Source organism: Entelurus aequoreus, linkage group LG24 (genome assembly GCF_033978785.1).
Source record: "Entelurus aequoreus isolate RoL-2023_Sb linkage group LG24, RoL_Eaeq_v1.1, whole genome shotgun sequence".
Taxonomy (NCBI): domain Eukaryota; kingdom Metazoa; phylum Chordata; class Actinopteri; order Syngnathiformes; family Syngnathidae; genus Entelurus; species Entelurus aequoreus.
This window is the reverse complement of record NC_084754.1, coordinates 1,512,862-1,540,773: the sequence shown is the minus strand read 5'-3', so window position 1 is coordinate 1,540,773 and position 27,912 is coordinate 1,512,862. Positions and strand designations below refer to the sequence as shown.

The window sequence follows — 27,912 nt, the reverse complement described above, 5'->3', positions numbered from 1 at the left end:
GCACTTCTTCTGGACACTACAATTGGTGGCAGAAGTAAAACTTTGCGCATACTGCACTGTTTGTGTGCTACGTCATCGGGAGGTACGTGCCACGTGAGGAGCTCGCCGCAAAGAGAGAGAGAGAGAGAGAGAGAGAGAGAGAGAGAGAGTGTTTACAGGTGCAGCCACGCTGCTTGCCACGGGGGGAATTCCGCCCTCAATAAAGACTCCCAGGTTTGATGGCAAGGCGAACTGGGAGGCATTTCATCCCACTTCTGACATCAATTGTAGCGTCCAGAAGAAGTGCACACCAAGTCTGATGCACTTTTTAAACTTTTATTGAGCATGCTATACTAACACAGCTCAACTTATCTCGTTCTTTCCAAAAGGAAAACCAATCCTCACTCCTCATTTCCGCAACAGCAACGCTTCCTCCTTCTTCGCCAATCACCTTACAGGCGTGCTACGTTCACAATGTTTTCTTATCTGGTTAAATAAAGGTTTTACAACAAAGAGGATGCAGGATAAAGTGACAGAAATTGAAATTTTTGTATTGTAATATACATCAGGAAGTGTTGTGTAAGAAAGTGTTAAAAATAAAACCATCAAAAGCCATCTGCTTTTGTATAAAGATAAGTTAGGTTAAATGAAAATATTATTATTATTATTATTATCTATCTTACGGTATATCAAAAATAATTTGAGCAAAATTTAATTGAAATATTGTCAGTGTGGCCCCCCAGCAGTGCTCAGGTTGCTCATGCGGCCCCCGGTAAAAATTAATTGCCCACCCCTGCACTACAGGCTCTTCCCACTCCTTCTTGTGTCTCCTTCTCACAGACAGCAAGCGCACCTTCTTACATACGTCACATGCTGTCACGTCATACGTCACATACGTATACGCACTCTCCCAGCAGAGAGGTAGCAGCACGGCTAACGTTAGCTGTGATGCTAGCGTAGCCGTGTGAGCGGTAATAATGAAGGAAGAATTCATTCATTCCCAAGAAAAACAGCAGGGGGTCCATCGTCTGGCGGTGGTTTGGCTTCAAGCGGGAATATGTCGAACAGACAACCGTCATTTGTCAAGTGTGGGGCAAAAGCGTTGCTATAAAAAGTAGCATTACTGCTAATATGTAGCATCGTTTGAAAAGTCTCCTGCTAGAAAATGAAGAGTGTTTGAAACTCTGCACGTCAACATCTCCATTGTGTATTATTCAAACTCACCTAATTCAGCTGGCTAGTTGTTATCAAGAGTACTAAAACCCTTCTCAACATGAATCTGACAACTAAGTAGGCTAAATAACTTTACATTTTAATACATGCTCAGATAAGGCCAGTGTCGGCCAGTGCAAAAACAACATCGGTATCGGATCGGAAGTGCAAACACCTGGATCGGGACATTCCTAATCTGAAAAATGTCACCCGCTAGAGAATAAGGAGTGCTTGAAACTCCGCATGTCAACATCTCCGGCCGGTGCCACACCCACAAAATGTCGAAGCAACAATTTCCACATCAACACCGTATGAAACAAATAGTCAACAACAGAAGGAGATAACGTCCGCAGGAAGCTACCACGTAGCGAAGGACATACACTATTTGATTTCCTATTATGCAGCTCATTTTTATTTGACACTTATTGAAATATTTTGTGTGACATCATGCACAAAAGTGCACTTTATTTGTTTTAAACTATTGTAATGGCACTTTAATTTAGTGTTGTTCTGATATGTCATCTTAGTGACATCATGCACAAAAGTGCACTAATAGCTTGTTTTAAAATGTCTCTGACAATCTTGCACTTTCTGTTTAGAAATGACATGAATGTTTGAGCCACTGCTTAATAACTGTTTCATAAATACACTTTTGCTAAATTGACTTAGTTGTGGTTTCCCTCTCTGCATGAAAGTTTAAAATGAGCATATATTAATGCAGTATGAAGAAGAATGTTTTAATGTAGACACATAGAATCATCATACTGCTGTGATTATATGCATCAAGTGTTCATTCAAGGCTAAGGCCAAATATGGAGATATATATCGTGTATCGTGACGTGGCCTAAAAATATCGAGATATTAATAAAAGGCCATATCGCCCAGCCTTAGGTGTAGCCCATATTAAGTGTTGGTTTGAACTGAATTAGTTCCTGAGTTACCTGAAGGCAACGGGATACGGGACACTCCTTATCCTTTTACCGAGCTGTCATGAGTACACGCCGCTCGCACTGCTGCGCTCTTAAAAAAAGAAAAGGTCCAAAAGTCTGAATCTGGAAAAAAAACAAATAACATTTCAATCTGAAAAATAAATATATGATACTGAATATAAAAAAGAAATTATAAGAAAAATACGATTTGAATTGGGGAAAAAAACACAAGCTCAAACGGGAAAAAAACACAAGAATGAATTAAGTCAAATCATTATTTTAAAACAATGAAAAAGAAATATATGATACTGAAAATAAAAACGAAAATATAAGAAAAATACGATTTGAATTGGGAAAAAAAACACAAGCTCAAACGGGAAAAAAACAAGAATTAATTAAATCAAATAATTATTTTAAAACAATGAAAAAGAAATATATGATACTGAAAATAAAATATAAGAAAAATACAATTTGAATTGGGAAAAAAAACACAAGCTCTAACGGGGGAAAAAACACAAGAATTAATTAAATCAAATAATTATTTTAAAACAATGAAAAAGAAATATATGATACTGAAAATAAAAAAGAAAATATAAGAAAAATACGATTTGAATTGGGGAAAAAAACACAAGCTCAAACGGGAAAAAAACAAGAATTAATTAAATCAAATAATTATTTTAAAACAATGAAAAAGAAATATATGATACTGAAAATAAAATATAAGAAAAATACAATTTGAATTGGGAAAAAAAACACAAGCTCAAACGGGAAAAAAACAAGAATTAATTAAATCAAATAATTATTTTAAAACAATGAAAAAGAAATATATGATACTGAAAATAAAATATAAGAAAAATACAATTTGAATTGGGAAAAAAACACAAGCTCAAACGGGAAAAAAACACAAGAATTAATTAAATCAAATAATTATTTTAAAACAATGAAAAATAAATATATGATACTGAAAATAAAATATAAGAAAAATACAATTTGAATTGGGAAAAAAAACACAAGCTCAAACGGGAAAAAAACAAGAATTAATTAAATCAAATAATTATTTTAAAACAATGAAAAATAAATATATGATACTGAAAATAAAAAATTAAATATAAGAAAAATACGATTTGAATTGGGGGAAAAAAACAAGCTCAAACGGGAAAAAAAACAAAAGAATTAATTACATTTTTAAATAATTATTTTAAAACAATTTTGATAATCTATTCAACCTGGGGGAAAAATGTGTGCCCTTTTTATATTTTGATATATTTTTCAAAATTCAAAAATCAGAACTTTAATTTTCAATTTCAAAGTCAATGTTTTCAGGTACAAAACGTTTGGCCCTAATTCAGCTCCATAACAAACACAAATCTTTAGGGCTCCACAAAGCCCGGGGCCAACCCTCTTGTAACTTTAAGCATATTTGAAATAAATTAATACCATAATCATAACAACCTGAGTAGCTTTTGCTGCCGTTTGTGCCTCTTCTCTTGGATCAGACACAATCGGCTGCTAAAAAGGAGCCTTGGGCACACTTGACCTTGTCGCTGGCTGACTTGACCTTGTCGCTGACTGACTTATTGCTCACCTTTTGATAATCAACATGTTTTCACGTTGTGGTACAGCCATCATACTTTGGCATTATTGTCAGTGTTTTAATCAGTGTTAATTTTGGCAGCTTTTTTAAAATTAGTTTTAGTTATAATCTCTTGACGAAATTTCCTCAACATTTTAATCGACTAAAATCACAGTCAATTTTGTCGACTAAAATATAAAGATTATCGGACAACGCATCTTTGAAGTTGTCTTGAAAGCACTTTTATTAATTATCATTGCCGAGCATCTCAAAAACTAAATTCACAACAAAACCTGCACTCCATGAATATTTCAATAAGTTTATTTCACACTAAACCTTATTCTGTGTTATTGTTTTAGCTGAAATGTAGCCTTTGTTTTTCAAATGTTGAATAACGAAGAAACAACCTAGTTTGATTGTAGATTGACGGGCAAGCTCACCTATGCGTACAACAAAAGTAGTGGTAGAGTAAACAGTCTTGCTCTTTTTCTACGGTCTTTAATAGTAACAGTAATTCAGTACAGTGTGAGTCATTTGAAAGTATTAGTTACGGGCTTCTTTCTGTTGAGTAAATGTCCGGATGATTAGCCTGCAGAAGACGTTTCAAACATTGTCGCGTTCAGTACACGACATGTAAGAGGGCGGATCGATCCATACATTGCTGGTGTCGACACCAATGGTGGTATCCGTGTATGATCGATATTAGAGTCATTGAATTAGTATTTTTATCTTGTCAAAATCATGTTTTGTTGTTTTTGTTAATGTTTACAAATTCATAGAAAACGTCCCTGGACACAAGTGGCAAAGATTATTTAAAAGAGTTTTAGAGATCAGTTTTTGATTTTGTTTAGCTAGTATGTACTATTGACTTTGTTTTGCATAAATTATTGTATGTAAGAAAAGAGAATAGGGAAAGTGTCTAAGTATTGTGTTGATATTGTTAAACTGACAGTAGCACTCATCATGAATGAATTCAGTTTCAGTTTATGTGGAGCATGCATACGATACAATGTCATGCATCACATATTTCCAGTTGTTTCATTACAGCACGTCCGAAAAGGAGTAGGAAGAAGCTGAGCTTATTTAACTCTACCCCTTTTCATACCATAACAATGTTATCCCATTTCCTTGTTCTCTGTAACAGAACAGTGAACAAATGCATAATAAACCATAGTAAGTAAACAAATATTAAATACATAAATAATCTATGTCTCAATAAAAATAAAAAAAAGGCTTCAAGATGTTCATCATAATTATTGTTCTGTGTACTTTGTGAACACTTGTAGTTTGAACAGTCTCTTAAACTGAATCATAATGCTGCTTTGTTTGATTTATTTGCTTAATCGGTTCCATAATTTACTTCCACATCCGGATATACTAAAGGTTTTAAAGGCCTACTGAAAGCCACTACTAGCGACCACGCAGTCTGATAGTTTATATATCAATGATGAAATCTTAACATTGCAACACATGCCAATACGGCCGGGTTAACTTATAAAGGGCAATTTTAAATTTCCCAGCAAACTTCCGGCTGAAAACGTTTCGATATGATGACGTTTGCGCGTGACGTCAACAATTGGAGCGGAAGTATTCGGAGCCCATTGAATCCAATACAAAAAGCTCTGTTTTCATCTCAAAATTCCACAGTATTCTGGACATCTGTGTTGGTGAATCTTTTGCAATTTGTTTAATGAACAATGGAGACCGCAAAGAAGATAGTTGTAGGGGAGATCGGTGTACTAGCGGCTGGCTGTAGCAACACAACCAGGAGGACTTACTTGGATAGCAGACGCGCTAGCCGCCGACCGCACGGATGATCGGGTGAAGTCCTTCGTCCTTCCGTCGATTGCTGGAACGCAGGTGAGCATGGGTGTTGATGAGCAGATGAGGGCTGGCTGGCGTAGGTGGAGCGCTAATGTTTTTATCATAGCTCTGTGAGGTTCCGTTGCTAAGTTAGCTTCAATGGGTCGTTAGCAACAGCATTGTTAATCTTCGCCAAGCTGGAAAGCATTAACCGTGTATTTACATGTCCAGGGTTTAACAGTATTGTTGATTTTCTGTCTATCCTTCCAGTCAGGGGTTTATTTATTTTGTTTATATCTGCATTTGAGCCCGATGCTATCACGTTAGCTCCGTAGCTAAAGTGCTTCATCGATGTATTGTCGTGGAGATAAAAGTCACTGTGAATGTCCATTTCGCGTTCTCGACTCTCATTTTCAAGAGGATATAGTATCCCAGGTGGTTTAAAATACAAATCCGTGATCTACAATAGAAAAAGGAGAGAGTGTGGAATCCAATGAGCCAGCTTGTACCTAAGTTATGGTCAGAGCGAAAAAAGATACGTTCTGCACTGCACTCTAGTCCTTCACTTTCACGTTCCTCATCCACGAATCTTTCATCCTCGCTCAAATTAATGGGGTAATCGTCGCTTTCTTGGTCCGAATCTCTCTCGCTGCTGGTGTAAACAATGGGGAAATGTGAGCAGCCTTTCCTCCGGTGTCGTCACGCTACTTCCGGTAGGAGCAAGGCTTTTTTTTATCAGAGACCAAAAGTTGCAAACTTTATCGTCGATGTTCTATACTAAATCCTTTCAGCAAAAATATGGCAATATCGCGAAATGATCAAGTATGACACATAGAATGGATCTGCTATCCCCGTTTAAATTTTAAAAAATCATTTCAGTAGGCCTTTAAGTGTTGTACGTGCATACACATGTTTTAAATGAGATTTTCCTCTAAGGTTATATTTCTCCTCTTTTGAGAAGAATTGTTGTGCATTCTTGGCTAGCAGGTTATAGTTTGCTTGGTGCATCATATTAGCTGTTTGCAAATGCACCAAATCGTTGGAACTTCAATGTTTATGATTCAATAAATAAACGTTCTCTATATCCAACATTATGTATTATTATATTTGATCTTTTTTATTACACCGTTAGTAAATGAAGCACACATTTGTAGTTGTTTCCACATAGTTCTACACAATAACTCAGATATGTAACACTAGCGAGCAGTAGAGAATATGAAGTGATTTTTGATGTAGAACATATTTTGCTTTATTCATTATTGATATATTTCTTGCTACTTTATGTTGTATATTTTTTACATGAGATTTCCAATTCATTTCATCATCTATTATACACTCAAAATGTGTTTTATTTTATCCTTTCAATATCTACTCTGTCTATTTGTGTTTGTGTTTGACTTTCTCTTCTACTGTTACCAAATAGCATTATTTTAGTTTTACTGAGGTTTATGGATAGTCTGTTTTTTTCAAACCATTTTTTTAATTTGTTCATTTATTCTGTTGTTATTTGTATTAGCTTCTGTGTGTTCTCTCCTGAACAAAACACTGTTGTATCATCTGCAAATAATACTAACTTTAAGTCCTTTGTAATTTTACAAATGTTATTTATGTAGAGATTGAACAATTTTGGTCCGAGTATTGATCCCTGAGGTACGCCACAAAATATTTTCAGCTCTGTCTTAAGTGTGTTCGCCTATCTTCACGTATCGCTTCCTGTTGGTTGAAAATTTTACAGTTGACACATGTGATCGGTAGCGGTATTGGTACCGCTCGATTTCACTCATAGATGATTGGTATCGGAATCGGCAGCATAAATCCCTGATTGCAACATTTCTGGTTATTTTACTGCTGATGGTGAGGATTAGTGTGTGATCACCTTTTTATTTTTTTATTTTAGCAACATCATCTTTCATACATGTGCAAAATGACACTGATATCGACCAAATTTAGAAAAAAGAGGAAGAAACAAGCTCAAACTGTTCAATATTTTATTGCATTTGATCATGTGTCACTTTAACCCATCAAATGAAAAACAAGTTATTCCTTTACAATCAAATATCCAGCACCATTCACGGTGCTAAACAGGGACGGCTTTAGGCAACTTTTTATTAATTTTTTATTTTCTTTGCAACACAAAGCATGAGACCCGTGTCTCAGTAGAAGTATAAAGACAAAATACTCCAAACTGTAAGTGCAATAACTTATTGCCATGGCACATTATATAAAAATCAGAAGTGAAAATGCTTGGTTATTAGACAAAAAAGTGGCTCGGAAGCCGTTAGAAAATTAGAAAGCCATTCAAACGTAGTTAAAAGCCCTTCAGAAATAGCACAACTTTACAATCACTGGAAATATATCCGCGTGATACTTCAATGGTTTGGCTTTTGGAGGTCCACATAGGTCAAAGAAATGTACAAGCAACACAACATTATAATACACATCGTTTATATTCACACAAAACAACATCATTGTCAGAACTTTTCAGTAGTATCATCAGGAAGAGAGCTGCAGTGGAGGAGGACCAACTTGTCAACAGGAATCCTCATAATTGACTTTTTTGTAGAAATGTGATTGGCATGTCTGTGAATACTCTCATTTGTTCAGGTCATGGTACTCTCTGGGTATTGACTCCATCACGACTGGTAGTTTTTGCTGAAGTCAGACTAGAGCTGTCCTACCTAGTACGGCTCGGGTCCGACTGGAGGGAAACGTCTCCAAGACAACCTGAACAGTCAAATTGCAATCGAGTAAGCAAATCTGAATGAGGTTTTGAAGTTTCTGCCATGTACGTGTAATTATTAGTCTTAAAGGGGAACTGCACTTTTTTTTTTTTTTTTTTGCGTATTATTATTATGAGAGACAAGAAGATAGATGTACAGTACAGGCAAAACATTTGGACACACCTTCTCATTCAATCGTTTGATTATCTCTGGGTACCCTAGCACAACAACAACAAAAGTGGTAGTGCTTATTCCTTTGCACTTTTGAAAATGTTTTACATAAAGACAAAACTTGTTTCAAAACTATCCCTGTCCACATGGACCTGCAAACTTTATAACAAGTCAGGAGTTGGCAATGATCAAGAAACACTAATCTGCACCAGTGTGTCTGTTTACCAACTGCTGGTCCTCCAAGAAAATCATCTCGAGACGGGTACCTTTCCCGGTACCTGGAAATCGATATGGTACTTGACGGTACCAATTTTCGATACTTTTGTTTGTTAATAATTGTTAAATGTTTAGAAATAAAAAAAAGTATATACAGTACAGACCAAAAGTTTGGACACACCTTCTCCTCATTCAATGTGTTTTCTTTATTTTCATGACTATCGTATTTTTCGGACTATAAGTCGCAGTTTTTTTCATAGTTTGGCCGGGGGTGCGACTTATACTCAGGAGCGACTTATGTGTGAAATGATTAACACATTAGCGTAAAATATCCAATAATATTATTGATGTCATTCACGTAAGAGACTAGACGTACAAGACTTCATGGGATTTAGCGATTAGGAGTGACAGATTGTTTGGTAAACGTATAGCATGTTCTATATGTTATAGTTATTTAAATGACTCTTACCATAATATGTTACGTTAACATACCAGTTGGTTATTTATGCCTCATATAACGTACACTTATTCAGCCTGTTGTTCACTATTCTTGATTTATTTTAAATTGCCTTTCAAATGTCTATTCTTGCTGTTGGCTTTTATCAAATACATTTCCCCAAAAAATGCGACTTACATATGTTTTTTTCCTTATTTATTATGCATTTTCGGCCGGTGCGACTTATACTCCGGAGTGACTTATACTCCGAAATATACGGTATTTACATTGTAGATTGACACATCAAAACTATGAATGAACACATGTGGAGTTATGTACTTAACACAAAAAAGGTGAAATAACTGAAAACATGTTTTATATTCTAGTTTCTTCAAAATAGCCACCCTTTGCTCTAATTACTTTTTCGCACACTCTTGGCATTCTCTCGGTGAGCTTCAAGACTGTTGGAAGACCATTTCAGGTGACTACCTCTTGAAGCTCATTGAGAGAATGCCAAGAGTGTGCAAACAAGTAATCAGAGCAAAGGGTGGCTATTTTGAAGAAACTAGAATATAAAACATGTTTTCAGTTATTTCAACTTTTTTTTGTTATGTACAATCTACAATGTAAATAGTCATGAAAATAAAGAAAACTCATTGAATGAGGAGAAGGTGTGTCCAAACTGTTGGCCTGTTCTGTATTTTTTTAATGCATTCTAACTTTTAAAAATAAAAGTCAGTTTACAATGGAGTTACTGGGAGGTCCTCTATTCCGACCAAAAAACCCAATAAATAACCATCAAAAAACGGCCAACAATACTCCATTTACATTTTGTGACCTGAATTTAAATTCTAACCACGTATCAGTGATATTGTCATTATAAGCGCTAACGTAGACAAACTATTTTTAGCGGCGCGTCGTCACAGAGGGCTAACGAGCTAGTTACTGCTACATTGACGTCATGAGCTGGTGCGCTGCTTTCTCGCCTCGGAGGTCGGGACAGTTTATTCTAGATCAGGGGTCACCAACACGGTGCCCGCGGGCACCAGATGAGTAGCCCGCTGGTCTGTTCTAAAAATAGCTCAAATAGCAGCACTTACCAGTGAGCTGCCTCTATTCTTTTAATTTTATTTATTTACTAGCAAGCTGGTCTCGCTTTGCTCAACATTTTTCATTCTAAGAGAGACAAAACTCAAATAGAATTTGAAAATCCAAGAAAATATTTTAAAGACTTGGTCTTCACTAACTGACAAAGAAACAGATAACAGATTTGGTGTCCAGTTCAAAGTGGGACATGATTTATTTACAAATTTGAGAGTTGACTTTTGTATTTTACATGAGTTATTATTTGTACAAACATGGTGCAAAGTAATTCATGATTTGTTCAATGTTAGTGGGTAGCTAGTTAAAATGGGTCATTGTGATTTCACAAGAATGTCTTAGAAGTGATCATTTGAAAATGTTCAATTTGAAAAATGTGCACTTAGAGAAAATATAAAAATAAAGTGTTGCATATTGATATTTATCTGTTTCTATATATATTTATTGTGAGAAATCATTAAGATGATCAGTGTTTCCACAAAGATAAATATCATTAATTATTAATAATAACATAGAGTTAAAGGTAAATTGAGCAAATTGGCTATTTCTGGCAATTTATTTAAGTGTGTATCAAACTGGTAGCCCTTCGCATTAATCAGTACCCAAGAAGTAGCTCTTGGTGTCAAAAAGGTTGGTGACCCCTGTTCTAGATCATAAATAATGCCTCTCACCCGGATAGTAGAGGGATGAGGACGTATTCCGACAAGTTGGTACACTTTGACAGCCAATTTAGAATCGGAAATGGTAAGAACGACACGAAAAAACGCTTGGTTTCACCCGCCTTTTCTTCATTTAAATGGAAATATATGAACATCCTGTTAGTCGGCATCCTAATGACAGCAGACATTGTACAGTAAGTGATGTTTTATTGTGTTTGTTGGCTCTCATGAAGTCTGCAGTGAGCAGTAATCGGTTATATAGTTAAAAAAGAAAAAGCGAACATCGTGATGTGTTTTTAAAAATAATGCGCCGCGTTTGCTTAAAACGATCAAAATACGTAAATATTAAATGTTATTATAAGTATGCCCGTTACTACATTACATGTATACATACTGTATATAAAACCTTAATGGAGGTGTTTGGATGTTTTTTTTTTTTTACTTTTGATCACATTTATTTACTATTTAGAATGAATTAAAAACAAAAATTCATCCGCCATCATATCATGTCTTTCATAATGATTGTGAACCATAAGCAAAATTCCCCCCAAAAAGTGCAGTTCTGAGGTTTTTTTTGTCTCGTTTCTTCCTGGACCTTCACCATGTGAACACGGCAAGAACATGGTGACTACACTCATGGAAAAGCTACACGGAGGCACTCCGGTTGATGTGGAGGATTCTGCCGCCTTTCAGGGAGATTCGTGTTCAAAACGTTCAGAGAACGGCTTTCCGCCATGGTTGAGACACGGTTCGTGGCGCTTTGAGAAACTCCATCTAAACCGGCAACGTGTGAACGCCCCTTTACCGGTACACTTTGTCTGCGTCGTTGCACTTTCCCAAAAAGAATAGCCGTACTTTAAACAAGGTGCGTCCAAAATGGGGCTTGGGGGTAATTTTGTCCTGCAACTTGTTTTTCATTGGTACTCAGCGTAATCTAAATCTAAAAGGAGCTTATTATTAATGAGATAAATTATTATATATTACACTAACTTTCTTTGTCACCTAAAACAAAGTTTCTACAGCTCATAAGACTGATATTTACCTATCTTTAATGCATGAAATGTATGAAACTTTCAACATTGACCCATGCTTTAGCACACATTTTTGTTCTATTTATTTTTTTATTGGATAATTAGCTGCCAGAAGTTTGTGGTTTGTTGTATTGAAAAGAGATAGAGATCAAGAGCTGAATAGGTTCATGTTTTGCATTTTGTTCCCTTAATGCGGGGTCGGCAACTCGCGGCTCTTTAGCGCTGCCTTAGTGGCTTTCTCAAAAGTGTATGAAAATGGGAAAAGATGGGGGGAAAAAAATATATTTTTTGTTTTAATATGGTTTCTGTAGAAGGACAAACATGAGACAAACCTTCCTGATAGTTAAAAATCTCACTGTTTGTATTAAACATGTTTCCCTGATGAGAGTATTTGGCGAGCTCCTTTTTGTCCTACTAATTTTGGCGGGCCTTGAACTCACCGTAGTTTGTTTACGTGTACAACCTTCTCCGACGCTGCCACAGAAAGACGTGTTTTTTATGCCACTCCTTCTTTGTCTCATTTTGTCCACCAAACGTTTTATGCTGTGCGTTCACGCAAAAGGTGGGCTTTGTTGATGGTATTGATTTGTTGGAGTGTGATACATTTTGTCATTGCGTGACTGCAAGCTAGCTGTATGTACATATTGCATCATTATGCCTCGTTTGTAGGGATATTTGAGCTCATTTAATTTCCTTTACTTATGTCCTCTGTGTATATAATTTATATTTGCATGTCTCATGACGCGTTATCTGTATGTAATATTGGCTGCATTTCTCATAGTTGTTTGTGTGCCATGTTGTTATAGAGCACCGCAAAGATTGTAATAAATCTATTAAAAGAAGACAGCCTGACGTTTTCTTTCACTTGGACACACACATCTATACTTTTGGCCATTAAAAGCCAGTAATTTCTAGGAGTTATCTCACCCTCTAAGAAGCCTCCATTTTACTAATGTTTTCCCATGTTGTTAAAATGTGCAGAATAAATATTAATACGAAAATTTGCGCCAGCCCGCGACGCATAGTCATTTTGATAGTAGGGAGGCTATTATAGCTAATACAGACACTTACATTATGTGTTGCCTTCAGTATAACACTTATATAATAAGGCTTTTAATTTTTTTATGGCTCCAGACATACCTTTTTTGTGTGTGTTTTTGGTCAAATATGGCTCTTTCAACATTTTGGGTTGCCGACCCCTGCCTTAAGGTAATAACAAATAAACCGAACCATGACCATAACACCCAACTATGTGCCAAACCGTAAGTGTATACAATACAGGCCAGAAGTTTGGACACACCTTCTCATTTCAACGCGTTTTCTTTATTTTCATGACTATTTACATTGTAGATTGTCACTGAAGGCATCAAAACTATGACACTTGTGAAGTGAAAACCCTTTCAGGTGACTACCTCTTGAAGCTCATCGAGAAAATGGCAGGAGTGTGCAAAGCGGTAATCAGAGCAAAGGGTGGCTATTTTGAAGAAACCAGAATATTTCACCTTTTTTTGTTAAGTACATAAGTCCACATGAAGTTAAAATACCACTGATAGTCACACACACACACACACACTAGGTGTGGTGAAATTACCCTCTGCATTTGACCCATTCCCTTGTTGCACCCCCTGGGAGGTGAGGTGCGGGGAGAAGTGAGCAGCAGCGGTGGCCGCGCCCGGGAATCATTTTGGTGATTTAACCCCCAATTTCAACCCTTGATGCTGAGTGCCAAGCAGGGAGGTAATGGGTCCCATGTTTATGGTCTTTGGTATGACTCTGCCGGGGTTTGAACTCACGACCTACCGATCTCAGGGCGGACACTCTAACCACAAAGCCACTGAGCAGGGTTTCAGGTTTTTCCACTTGTGTTCATTCATAGTTTTGATGCCTTCAGTGACAATCTACAATGTAAATAGTCATGAAAATAAAGAAAACTCATTGAATGAGAAGGTGTGTCCAAACTTTTGGCCTGTACTGTGTATGTTGCTTATTTTACTTTTTGGAAATGATCACTATGTGAATGGTCCCCAGTATTTCACTGAATCAAGATGGCCTCTGATTATTATTACATCTGCTGATTGTCACAGCTGTGTCGGCCACTGCAATGTATGCTGGTATCTGTACAGTCTCTACCCGTTCATTTGACCTGCGTTATCATTAGTGCTCGCTGCAAAACTCCCCCATAGTACTTGACGATGGCCGCTCAGGAGCCGCGGAACATCAAGTTGCCCAAGAAATGGCGGCACTGTGCTCCTTGGCCTTCATACGCAGCGCCGCTATGCTGGATGACTTGCGGTCTGGGTCGACATTGAGATCATAGCCATTCATTCCTCCGCCCATTCCAGGTCCCCCGAAAAGACTGCCCATATGCGTCTGTCCCATGTGGCTGCTCCCTGGGCTGGGCACACCCAGGAAGTCGGAGACCCCACCGTGACCATGTGGATGAGGGGGCATGCAGGGGGGCACGGTATCGCAGGGAACGACACAACCTGGCACCGGAGAAGCTCCACTGCTGCTACCGATCCATGATGGGTTCTGGATCTGAAAGCAAAGAGCAAAGGGGCTGATACCACAACAAACCAGTCATATTCTCTGATGATGAATTTAACGGTGGACTTATTTACCTGCGCATAGTTCTCTGGCCGAGTTAGGAGAGGCAGCTCATAAGTAGTAGAGAAATGTGTTCGGACCTGTTGCATCTGACCAAAGCGCTCCCTCTTCCTCCATTTGGCTCTGCGGTTCTGGAACCACACCTAGAAAGAAAGCTACCCATCAGGAAACAAATTCTCAATACTGACTTGCAGTGTTCCCTCCCAGCCATTATAGTGGCTGCTGGTGGCAGGAGCTCTCAATCAATCAATCAATCAATGTTTACTTATATAGCCCTAAATCCAGAGTGTCTCAAAGGGGTGCACAAGTCACAATGACATCCTTGGCTCAGATCCCACATCAGGGCAAGAAAAAACTCAACCCAATGGGATAACAATGAGAAACCTTGGAGGGGAAAGCAGATGTGGGGACCCCCCCGGGCTACCAGTGCAATGGACGTCGAGTGGATCTAGCATAATATTGTGAGAGTCTAGTCCATAGTGGATCCAACATAATAGTGAGAGTCCAGTCCATAGTGGGGCCAGCAGGAGACCATCCCGAGCGGAGACAGGCCAGCAGCGCAGACACGTCCCCAACTGATGCACAGACGAGTGGTCCACCCTGGGTCCCGAACCTGGACAGCCAGCGCTTCATCCGTGGCCACCGAACCTGTGCCCCCCTTTGGGACTGTGTGACAAGGGGTGGCACTTTTGTGACTTCTGCTGTGCTTTTTTGTGAACTTCTGACCTTTGTGAACCAAAACATTGCTATCGGGACAACACTAGAGGGAACGTGGCTGACTTGTGAACCGAAGGTGCTGAAGCATAGCCACAGACGTGACCATTCTCTACCCTACACAGAAAAGCAAATCAATTCTGGGGCACATGAAAGTCCGGAGCCAGGTTTTTGGACTTGACGTGTCTTTAAAGTGTCATCCACATGGAGCTATTCATGTGAAAACGGAGCGTTTCCCATGGTTGCTTGGTTTTTTTTTAGTCCTCCCTTTGATACGCAAGCGTCTGCCTCCCTTCAGACTGCCAGCGTCGACAGACGGACATCTGGGTCTGTAGCCGTTCATAAATCATTTTGAGAAAGGTGTGCTCTCCCTGGCACGTCCACATCACATCACGGGATACAAGAGGGAATCCCTCCGCAGGAGCCGTGAAACAATGTTTGACCAAAGTGTTTGCCGGTTTTCAGTCTGAATGGGGCTGTGCTGACGTTGGAACTCTTCAGCCTTGAGTTTGTGCCGATGGCTTAGTGAAGAACAAGCGGGGCTGAAAGAGTCATAAAAGAAGCTTTATGTGGATTTGCTCTGAAGTAAGAAGGAAATTAATATTGTGAATTAGCTTTGTCCGCAAGAATAACAGCGTCTGGCCAGGTTTTATGCTGCAACCGAGAACCGAATCAGTGCCTGATCTCTCATGACAATTATAGTTCAAATGGTTTTCTACACCAAAATTCATCTATTTCTTCTTCTTCTCCAGATTTTGGCACGCTCTACCTTTTCACATTTTTCATCCAATTAAAACCGTGAATCAGGAATCGCGGGCTTTCCCTTGACAAATTCCCAGATTTCCCAAAACTCCAAGTTTTCCGGAAAATGTTTCCCATTCAAAATTAATTGGCCATTTTTTCAAACTTCCACCATTTCCACATTTGTCAACAGATTCAAACCATTCCACCTTCAACATATTCCACTCATCCCGGACATTCAAACAATCATTTCAAAGTTAAAAAAAATTCCAGGAATTCTGAGAATTCCAGTTTTCTCAACCCCTTTTTTCACCCTTTTTGCTGTCGACTACTTCTTCCACATTTTTCAACCCACTTCAACCGTTCCACCGTCAAAACATTCCTCTTAATCAGGACAAAAAAAACGTTTTTTTTTTAACTGCAAAAATTGCGAAAATTCCCGCTTTTCCTGGAATTCCAGGAATTCCGTAATACCATTTCTCAATTAAAATTTTTTCTATTTCAACATTTCTCGGCCGTTTTGAAAGATTCCAACACCAACCATTTCAACTAATTCAGAACATTCACATTTTTTAGCCTTTTCAGGAAAATTCCCGCTTTTCCAGAAATTCCCAAATTTCAATGAAGTTCCCATGGGACATTTTTCCCATTCGAAATGAATTGGCCATTTTTTCAAACTTCCACCATTTCCACATTTGTAAACCGATTCAAACCATTCCACCTTCAACATATTCCACTCATCCTGGACATTCAAACAATCATTTCAAAGTTTTTAAAAAAATCCAGGAATTCAGAGAATTCCAGTTTTCTCAACCCCTTTTTTCACCCTTTTTGCTGTCGACTACTTCTTCCACATTTTTCAACCCACTTCAACCGTTCCACCGTCAAAACATTCCTCTTAATCAGGGCAAAAAAACCCTTTTTTTTTAACTGCAAAAATTGCGAAAATTCCTGCTTTTCCTGGAATTCCAGGAATTCCGTAATACCATTTCTCAATTAAAAATGTTTCTATTTCAAAATTTCTCGGCCGTTTTGAAAGATTCCAACACCAACCATTTGAACTAATTCAGAACATTCACATTTTTTTGCCTTTTCAGGAAAATTCCCGCTTTTCCATAAATTCCCAAATTTCAATGAAGTTCCCATTGAAATAAATGGGACATTTTTCTCATTCGAAATGAATTGGCCATTTTTTCAAACTTCCACCATTTCCACATTTGTAACCCGATTCAAACCATTCCACCTTCAACATATTCCACTCATCCTGGACATTCAAACAATCATTTTAAAGTTAAAAAAAAAATCCAGGAATTCAGAGAATTCCAGTTTTCTCAACCCCTTTTTTCACCCTTTTTGCTGTCGACTACTTCTTCCACATTTTTCAACCCACTTCAATCAAATTCGTCGTCAAAACATTCCTCTTAATCAGGACAAAAAACGACGTTGTTTTTTTTAACTGCAAAAATTCCCGCTTTTCCTGGAATTCCAGGAATCCCGTAATACCATTTCTCAATTGGGACATTTTTCTCATTCGAAATGAATTGGCCATTTTTTCAAACTTCCACCATTTCCACATTTGTAACCCGATTCAAACCATTCCACCTTCAACATATTCCACTCATCCTGGACATTCAAACAATCATTTCAAAGTAAAAAAAAATCCAGGAATTCAGAGAATTCCTGTTTTTTCAAACCCCTTTTTTCACCCTTTTTGCTGTCGACTACTTCTTCCACATTTTTCAACCCACTTCAACCAGCGTCAAAACATTCCTCTCAATCAGGAAATAAAAAAGGACATGTTTTTGAACTGCAAAAAATCCTGCTTTTCCTGAAATTCCAGGAATTCCGTAATACCATTTCTCAATTAAATTTTTTTTTATTTCAACATTTCTCGGCCGTACATATTCCACTCATCCTGGACATTCAATTAATTCAAAGTAAAAAAAAAAAAAATCCAGGAATTTTGAGAATTCCTGTTTTTTCAACCCCTTTTTTCACCCTTTTTTCTGTCGAATACCTCTTCCACATTTTTCAACCCACTTCAACCGTCAAAACATTCCTCTTAATCAGGACAAAAAACGACATTGTTTTTTTGAACTGCAAAAATTCCCGCTTTTCCTGAAATTCCAGGAATTCCGTAATACCATTTCTCAATTAAAAATGTTTCTACTTCAACATTTCTCGACCGTTTTGAAAGATTCCAACACCAACCATTTTTTTCTGCAATGAATATGATTCATTAGTATCGCGGTACTATACTAGTACCGGTATACCGTACAACCCTAGACGCAACAAAGGTATGGAAATATTTTTTCGTGAATCAATACCTGGTACTACAGACATCATTCTGTCAGGGTTGCCCCTGACAGTTTGGTTGCGTTTGTCTTAGTTTCCTGTTAGTGCTTTTATTTTGTCTTCATTTCCTGATTGTCTCTCTGAGTGCTGTCCCCTCAGCTGTGGCTGATTGGCACCGGGCCACACCTGGTGCCAATCAACCAGCTGCTATTTATACCTGCCCTGCCCTCCAGTCACTGCTGGATTATTGTAGTGTCTACCTGTCAATGTCACTACTACCTGCCACTATACTTCGTTGTAGCTCTGTCTACTTTTGTTCACTCCGCTCTAGTCCTAGTTCCTTCGTGTCACAGTAAGTGTTTTTGTTTCTTGTCCACAGTTAGCCTTTGTGCTATTTTAGTTCATAGCCTAGTTTGTTCTCCGCCTTCTGTGCGCCTTTTGTTTGTACCCTTTTGTTTGTTTTTTGCTATAGTGTTGAATTAAATCATGTTTTCCTGTTCAATGCCTGCCGTCTCTGCATCTTGGGGTTCGTCACCTACGAACTCCGACAAATTCGGTCTTTACCTATAAAAGTGCTGACCTTGGTACCCATCCCTAGTTTTAGACATTCAATCATTTTAATCAAATGGACCCTGATAAATAATCCACAACTCCATTCTTTTCCTCACATCCTTTTGCAAGAAAATAATAGCACCGTGAGTGTCTTTGTTTGTTGGTTGTCCGATGCTTATTCCCTCAAGAAGAAACTCAAGAGCAAAGAGTGCTTGAGTTGTAATTTGGTTGAATCCCAGCCAAACTAGCGCTTGGTTTTCGCTAAGGCTGCAGCTAACGATTATTTTTCTATCGATTAATCTATAGATTATTTTTTTCGATTAATCGGTTAATCTATAGATTATTTTTTCGATTAATCTATAGATTATTTTTCCTTTTACCGATTAATTTTTTTATTCAAAATGAAGATAAAAAATAAATGTAGGCCCGTTTTTTCAAAAGGCATGGCTTTTATTTACAAAAAAAAAGAAGTATGGCCACTCAGTCAACATTGACAACAACATGACTAAATATTCTGTAACAATGTAAACATTTAAAACTTTTAACATTTAACAAAATTAAAAGTAGCTTATTTGCTTTTTAATGTGCAAATATAAAAGTCAACATCCAGTGCAAATCTTAATATTCTGCAATAGTATAAGCACTTCAAAAGTAAAAGTATTGCTTATTTTGCTTTAAAATGTGCAAAAATAAAGATAAACATCCAATACAAAAAAGTGCAAAACGAAATATTCTGTAACAACAGTGTAAACATTTCAACAAAAGTGAAAGTATTGCTTATTTGCTAAAATGTGCAAAAATAAAGATAAACATCCAATACAAAAAAGTGCCAATCTAAATATTCTGGAGCACTGTAAACATTAAGTATTGCTTTTAAAATGTGCAAAATAAACATCCAGTCCAACACAGTACACAATAACCAATTCTACTCATTCCAGTGAGTGACTAACAGTTGTAATGAAGAAAGGTTAGCATGTGTACATGTTTGGTTCTTTTCTTGTTTACAATATTCCCAGCAGCTGAAAATAGGCGCTCAGAAGGGGTCGATGTGGCTGGAACGAGAGGTAATTAGCCTTCACCTCAAGCCAGGACTGCGAGTGAGCTGAGCTGCAGTTTATATTTCTAGAAGGTCAACGGGCTCATAGTGATGTTACTAGTAGTTGACTGGGAGGTGTTTATTATCATTTGGGGAGAGTCCGCTGCCTGATGCTCACCTGCTAAACACCTATCTGCTCCACGCTGAAGCGCTGACTACATGCGCTCTGAATACACACTGCTGATTGGCTGATAATGCTTCGTGTGTACCAATCAGATGGTTGTGTGGGTGGGACAATGCTGCGTGTGTACCAATCAGATGGTTGTGTGGGTGGGACAATGCTGTGTGTACCAATCAGATGGTTGTGTGGGTGGGACAATGCTGCGTGTGTACCAATCAGATGGTTGTGTGGGTGGGACAATGCTGCGTGCTGAGACAGACGCAGAGGAGCGAAGCAGCTTGTTAAGACTTTAGCAGCTAAAGTTAGCTTTAGCTTAGAAACTCGTTCGGTACACCCCCGTGCCGAACCGAAAGCCCCGTACCGAAACGGCTCAATACAAAACACGTACCGTTACACCCCTAGCAGATACAAATGACACAGTCATGTTTTTGTGTAATGATGACAACGTATGCTCGCGCGGACGATTGACTAGTTGATGGTTTTCTTTTCAAATGTTCGTTCATAGCCGTTGTGCTGCTATGATAGGCCATTTCTGCTCGACACAGTGTGCATAAAACAACATTATTAGGCCGTTTATTGAAATACTCCCACACTTTTGACCACTTTTGGCATGCTTTTCCCCCCTCGCTCGCACCGCTCGCATCGTCTGCTTTGATCGTCTGCTTTGCGGTCCGCCATGACGGTAGTGTGACGTAAATATGCGACGCGTCGACGCACAAAAACGGCGTCGACGTATTTACGTAACCGATGACGTCGACTACGTCGACGCGTCGTTTCAGCCTTAGTTTTCGCAGTCCCTGACGCTGCCCTCAGCCAGCCCTTTTAAATACGCCTCCTATTTCTCATGTACCAGTCATCTCTGTCGTATTTGTAACAACAAAAAAACGTTGTTTTGCACGTGCTTACAAAGTGCGTTCGTTTTTAGGCAATTTTCTTCGGACCACAAGCGGGTTAATTTTTCAAAAAGGCGAGCGTGTAAGCCGGCCTCTCGTGGCACATATAGATGATGTTTTTGTCCAAAGCTGACGTGAAGAAATCTCACTCCGACATTCCTCGGGTCAGCTGGCGAGATTAGCCTCCCAAAGTTGTAAACTGATACTTGAGGTTGTGGCTGCACCTCAGTGTCAAGGTGAGGGGTTGTAGCCCCCGCAAATTAAATCACATGTTTGCAGCAGAGCTTGGAGTCTGTTACATCCCCAGAGGTTTGCTTCCAGGGGGAAGTTATTGTTTGATGTTGTCCACGTCCTTTTCTCTGCTTTGTTCTGAACCATCTGAAATCATTAACCGCGAGTTTCCGAATGAGATGTTCAATAGGGGCCCTGATTTGTTTGATTTTCCCTGACGTTACTCTAAATACAAAAGGTAGACGCCTTTTTGGAGGTTTAAGCCTTCTCTTGCTTTCATAATAAAATCATGATCTGTTTTTAGGAATTTGGGTGGGAAAAAGCTTTTTATCTGAAAGCGAAAGCAGATTATTTTATTAACTTGGGTCAATTACCGTACTTTCCGGACTATAGGGCGCACCGGATTATAAGGCGCACTGCCGATGAGCGGGTCTATTCAGGTTTATTTTCATACAAAAGGCGCATTAAAGGAGTCATATTATGATTTTTTTTCTAAATGTAAAAGACTTCCTTGTGGTCTACATCAGTGGTCCCCAACCACCGGTCCAGGGACCGGTATCGGTCCATGACGCATTTGCTACCGGGCCGCACAGAAACACTAATTCATTTATGAACTAACGCATTTTGTCCAACTTAACTTTTGCTTGTCCCACTAAACACTAATAAGCTTGTTAATAGATGTATATTACTCCTTTGTTATAGTACCGTAATTTCCGGACTATAAGCCGCACCTGACTATAAGCCGCACCAGCTAAATTTAGGGGAAAATACAGATTGCTCCACATATAAGCCGCACCCGACTATAAGCCGCAGGGTTTTGATGTGTAATTAGCGTAGTATATAGGGGTTCCTGCTACCACGGAGGGGATTGTCGACTGTTTGGGAACACAAAGCGTCCCATTTATTAACTATAAATCTTTCAATCATTCAATCAAACTTTCACATCTTTGACATGGCGAACAGCATTCGTGCAGAGTACAAATAATACAACGGTGCAAAGTAATACAAAGTGCTCGCCTGTATGTTATCAAAATAACCAGCCTACCGGTATATGAAAAGTCAGTCTTTAATCATTGTGTCATCGTCTTCCTCCTGCGTACTAAAACCACCCAAATCCTCTTCGTCGGTGTCGGAGAAGAACAGGCTGTAAATAAGCCGCACCCTTGTATAAGCCGCAGGGACCAGAACGAGGGGAAAAAGTAGCGGCTTATAGTCCGGAAATTACGGTACATGGGACAATGCACATTAATGGACATATAAAATGTTAATGTGCCAGATTGTAGCCAAAGCATAATTTTTTTGCTGTTTTTATCTACCACACGTACAGTAGAAAGCCGGTCCGTGAAAATAATGCATACATTAAACCGGTCCCTGGTGGAAAAAAGGTTGGGGAACCCTGCTCTACATCAGTGTTTTTCAACCTTTTTTGAGCCAAGGCACATTTTTTGCGTAGGAAAAATGCGGAGGCACACCACCAGCAGAAATCATCAAAAAATGAAACTCAGTTGACAGTAAAAAGTCATTGTGGCAATTGTTGGATATGACTTTAAACCATAACCAAGCATGCATCACTATAGCTCTTGTCTCAAAGTAGGTGTACTGTCACCACCTGTCACATCACGCCCTGACTTATTTGGAGTTTTTTGCTGTTTTCCTGTGTGTAGTGTTTTAGTTCTTGTCTTGCGCTCCTATTTTGGTGGCTTTTCCTGTTTTGTTGGTATTTTCCTGTAGCAGTTCCATGTCTTCCTTTGAGCGATATTCCCCGCATCTACTTTGTTTTAGCAATCAAGAATATTTCAGTTGTTTTTATCCTTCTTTGTGGGGACATTGTTGATTGTCATGTCATGTTCGGATGTACTTTGTCTTTGCTCCACAGTAAGTCTTTGCTGTCGTCCAGCGTTCTGTTTTTGTTTACTTTGTAGCCAGTTCCGTTTTAGTTTCGTTCTGCATAGCCTTCCCTTAGCTTTAATGCCTTTTCTTAGGGGCACTCACCTTTTGTTTATTTTTGGTTTAAGCATTAGATACCTTTTTACCTGCACGCTGCCTCCCGCTGATTCCGACATCTACAATTAGCTAGCAGCTGCCACCTACTGATATGGAAGAGTATTACACGGTTACTCTGCCGAGCTCTAGACAGCACCGACACTCAACAACAACACATCATTTGCAGACTATAATTACTGCTTTGCAAAAAATATTTTCAACCCAAATAGGTGAAATTAGATAATCTCCCACGGCACACCAGACTGTATCCCGCGGCACACTGGTTGAAAAACACTGGTCTACATAACATGTAATGGTGGTTCTTTGGTCAAAATGTTGCATAGATGATGTTTTACACATCATCTTCAAGTCGCTTTCTGACAGTCGCTTCGGGATGCGCCGTTTTGTGGGCGGTCTTATTTACGTGGCTCACTTTCGACAGCGTCTTCTCCCCGTCATCTTTGTTGTAGCGGTGTAGCGTGCAAGGACAGGAGTGGAAGAAGTGTCAAAAGGTGGAGCTAACTGTTTTAATGATATTCAGACTTTACTTCAATCAATAACAGAGCAGCATCTCCTCATCCGTGGCTCACTAGTGCAACAACAACACCGGAAATGTGTCCCGTGATAAACCGTCCGACCTGAACTCTTTAATAACTAAAGTTGTTGATACTTTTGTACGGGGAACAAATATTCACCACTAATTAGTTGCTTATTAACATGCAAATTAGTAACATATTGGCTCTTAATTAGTCATTATTAAGTACTTATTAATGCCTTATTCTGCATGGCCTTATTATACAACCAGTAAACCATTAACTAAGAGTCTTCTTTCAATAACCTCAGAATTATTGCTTATTAGTAAGCCTAACCCTAACCCTTATATGTTCACCTAGTGTCCAAATAACTCTAAATGAAGTCGTTGTTATTTTAATGAGCAACTAATTAATGGTGAATATGTTCCCCATACTAAATTGTTAACCTAAAGTTCCTTGGGTGAGTAATGTAAACTCACTACACCGGTATGTTTTAGCGCTTTAATGGCGAGTTTACTGACAGATATAAGTAAGAACTTTACTTCTTTATATTAGAAATGGCAACAGTGGAGGATGAATGTCACATAACAAGAAGATAGTGAAAAGAAGAAGCTTATCAATTACAAAGGCGGACTTGCGCAAATTTTCAGGACTTATGCAGATCCCAAATACAGATCAGCAGGTACCAGAAGGTAAGAAAAGTTGTTTTTGCATAATATTGCGAAACAAAACACCAGATAATGTCTTACCTTATATACACACCATAATAATACTCTTATGTTGAAGCACAGTACAACCCATCAAGCGGTGCGGCTTCATAGCTTACCAAAGTCGTACTAAAACATTTTGATAGATTTTTGAGCGCCGTGTGTAATGTTCTATATTTTCAATGGAACATATAACGTTTTTGGTGTTGTTTACTGCCATTATATTGCACTGTACACGTATCTCTTATGTGTGACTGCCATCTACTGGTCACACTTATCATTACACCATGTACCAAATAAAATAGCTTCGAGGGCGGGTAGCACAATCAACATTATTCCGTACATTAGGCGCACCGGGTTATAAGGTGCACTGTCGAGTTTTGAGGAAATTAAAAGATTTTAAGTGCGCCTTATAGTCCGAAAAATGCGGTAATTAAAAAAAACATACAACGTAAAATAATGTTTGCATTTAGGATGTAAAAATTTACGGTATTAATGATTAACCGCAGTAAAACTCCTGACAAATTTGAATAAAATGATCATAAACTCATGATTGATAACTGCACTCTTACTCACGGATAAGTCATTTACTGAAAAAGCAGCGACATAAACATCTTCCTTCATTGTTAACATCATACCACAATCTAAACTTGCATAAACACTTTGTTGTCTGAGAAACTAACCAGGGATGTCTAATCTATCTCGATCTGACCCGCAGGATGTCTAAGAAACAATTTATACACAAACCTTAAAAATATTACTCTATATTAGTGATGTATGGATCCAACTTAAAATATTGATACCCCTGATACCAAATCTTTATGCTCTAATATCGATGCTCAAATCAAAATATTGATACTTTAGGTAATAATGTATTTAATTAGCAGGAACTTAGTGTAAGGAAAGGAGTATCGAACTTGTTTTCATGAAGGGCCACATTGCAGTCATGGCTGCCCTCAGAGGGCCGTTTGTAACAGTGAATGTAAGAATATAAAAGTATAATCGCCTCATTATATTATTACCTATGCATTTGGTTATTTGATTTTTGTACGTACAAATTGATGGATAACTTGCTTTGAAATCATAAGTCAAAGTGACAAGCAGATTTTAAGTATTCATTGTTATTTTTTAAATAATAATAATAATACTTTTTAATAAGAATTAGGGATGATAAAATTTTTTTTTTTTTATCACATTCGAATCCCGATTTTTTTTTAGTAATTTTAAAAATCTAATTAATTTTTTATCTTTTTGATTAATTCATTAAAAAAAAAATGTTTAGGCCATATCTATGCTTACTTAGTGCATGTACACTACCGTTCAAAAGTTTGGGGTCACCCAAACAATTTAGTGGAATAGCCTTCATTTCTAAGAACAAGAATAGACTGTGGAGTTTCAGATGAAAGTTCTCTTTTTCTGGCCATTTTGAGCGTTTAATTGACCCCACAAATGTGATGCTCCAGAAAGTCAATCTGCTCAAAGGAAGGTCAGTTTTGTAGCTTCTGTAACGAGCTAAAGTGTTTTCAGATGTGTGAACATGATTGCACAAGGGTTTTCTAATCATCAATTAGCCTTCTGAGCCAACGAGCAAACACATTGTACCATTAGAACACTGGAGTGATAGTTGCTGGAAATGGGCCTCTATACACCTATGTAGATATTGCACCAAAAAGCAGACATTTGCAGCTAGAATAGTCATTTAGCACATTAGCAATGTATAGAGTGTATTTCTTTAAAGTTAAGACTAGTTTAAAGTTATCTTCATTGAAAAGTACAGTGCTTTTCCTTCAAAAATAAGGACATTTCCATGTGACCCCAAACTTTTGAACGGTACTGTATGTGATTGAGAGGACTATGGTTCACACTCCAATACAGTATGTGGTGGTGATGCACCTTTAACGTTGAGTGCACTGCCATAAAACAAGAAGTGGAAGAAGAAGAAGAATGCTTTAAAAATCATCGAGTAACACACCAAGTCATCAAATATAATTACTCATTTTTGTCTAACGCTGTGTACTTATTCATATAAAATAGTGACGTGCCATACCAATGATTTTCTTAACGATCGACGCTATCGACCTAATATTGGTACTTTGTGCAATTAAAATGTGTCTGGTAAAAAAAATGTAATTAGTGTATTTCAAGTGTTTCTGCTCTTGGGAAATCATCTTCAAACCATAAAATCACAGGCTAAAACAAATGTTGGCTTTATTCTGCACTGAACTTATCTTATTTATATTTAACTCTTTAAGTTGAGTCTCTAAATAGCCTACAATTAAAGGATACATCCAATCCACTTTATTTATATAGCACATTTACACAACAAGAATGTTTCCAAAGTGCTGCACAGCCATGTTAAAAACAATATTAAAAACAATATTAAAAACGATACTTAAAACAATATTAAAAACAATATTATGCTACACCAATGACTGAATAAAAACAAAGAATAAATGAATAGAAAACCAATACAAAAACAATATATAAAATAAATATGATTAAAAATGATTTTAAAGGGTAAAACCAATTAAAACAGTAAAATAGACATCAGAATTTATAATAAAAAACACAGAGGACAACAGAGGACAGAAGACTACACAACTCACGTAGTGTTAAAAGCCAAAGAATAAAAGTGGGTCTTAAGACGAGACATAAAACACTCCACTGTGGAAGCAGTGGAGTGTTGCTCCATATGCTTGCTGTTTGGTAATGATGAGTGACTCATTTTAATTGCCAGTCATTTTCTTCAATAAACAAATGAAAAACTGAATGAGTGAGCACAGCAGCTTGTGCATTACATAGGCTGAAGAAAAAGTGGTTCCCTACAATCACATTTCATTTAGACAAGATCTTCATGATTTAGTTACTTTACACCACAGATGTCAAAATCAAGGCCCGGGGGGCCAGATCTGGCCCGACACGTCATTTAATGTGGCCCTCGAAAGCCTTGAAATAATGTGCATGTCTTTCTTACTAATTGTTTTCATTGTTTCCATTTTGACAGCAAACATGAAATGTCATATGTTTTAAACTTTGATATATATACAAATATTCAATTGTTATTGGTGTGAATCTTTGGGAACCTCGCCATTCGATTCCGATTCTTGGGGTGAGGATTTAATTCATAATCAATAGTCAATTCAACACGATTCTAGATTCTAACTGATTATTGCAATGTATTATTTGGTATAATAATAACAACACCTTAACAAAACAGCTTACAGGTTATAAAACCTCCTTTTGGTTGCTGACGTATGACACATACACTAGCGTTCAAAAGTTTGGGGTCCTTATTTTTGAAGGAAAAGCACTGTACTTTTCAATGAAGATAACTTTAAACTAGTCTTAACTTGAAAGAAATACACTCTATACATTGCTAATGTGGTAAATGACTATTCTAGCTGCAAATGTCTGCTTTTTGGTGCAATATCTACATAGGTGTATAGAGGCCCATTTCCAGCAACTATCACTCCAGTGTTCTAATGGTACAATGTGTTTGCTCATTGGCTCAGAAGGCTAATTGATGATTAGAAAACCCTTGTGCAATCATGTTCACACATCTGAAAACACTTTAGCTCGTTACAGAAGCTACAAAACTGACCTTCCTTT

General features: G+C 37.9%; 2 protein-coding genes across 2 annotated transcripts in view; one reads left to right on the top strand and one right to left on the bottom strand.

The window, feature by feature from the left end:
- The window catches only part of edc3 (enhancer of mRNA decapping 3 homolog (S. cerevisiae)), a 233,816-nt gene that overhangs the window by 26,292 nt on the left and 179,612 nt on the right, over positions 1-27,912 (top strand). The gene's annotated exons all lie outside the window — the stretch shown is intronic.
- The window catches only part of alx4b (ALX homeobox 4b), a 104,635-nt gene continuing 90,492 nt past the window's right edge, over positions 13,770-27,912 (bottom strand). The window contains exons 3-4 of the mRNA XM_062035916.1: positions 14,452-14,580; positions 13,770-14,368 (exon numbers count right to left, since the gene is read on the bottom strand). Of these exons, the coding sequence (XP_061891900.1) occupies positions 14,048-14,368; positions 14,452-14,580 (450 nt within the window). The 3' untranslated portion in view covers positions 13,770-14,047. The remainder of the gene's footprint in view (positions 14,369-14,451; positions 14,581-27,912) is intronic.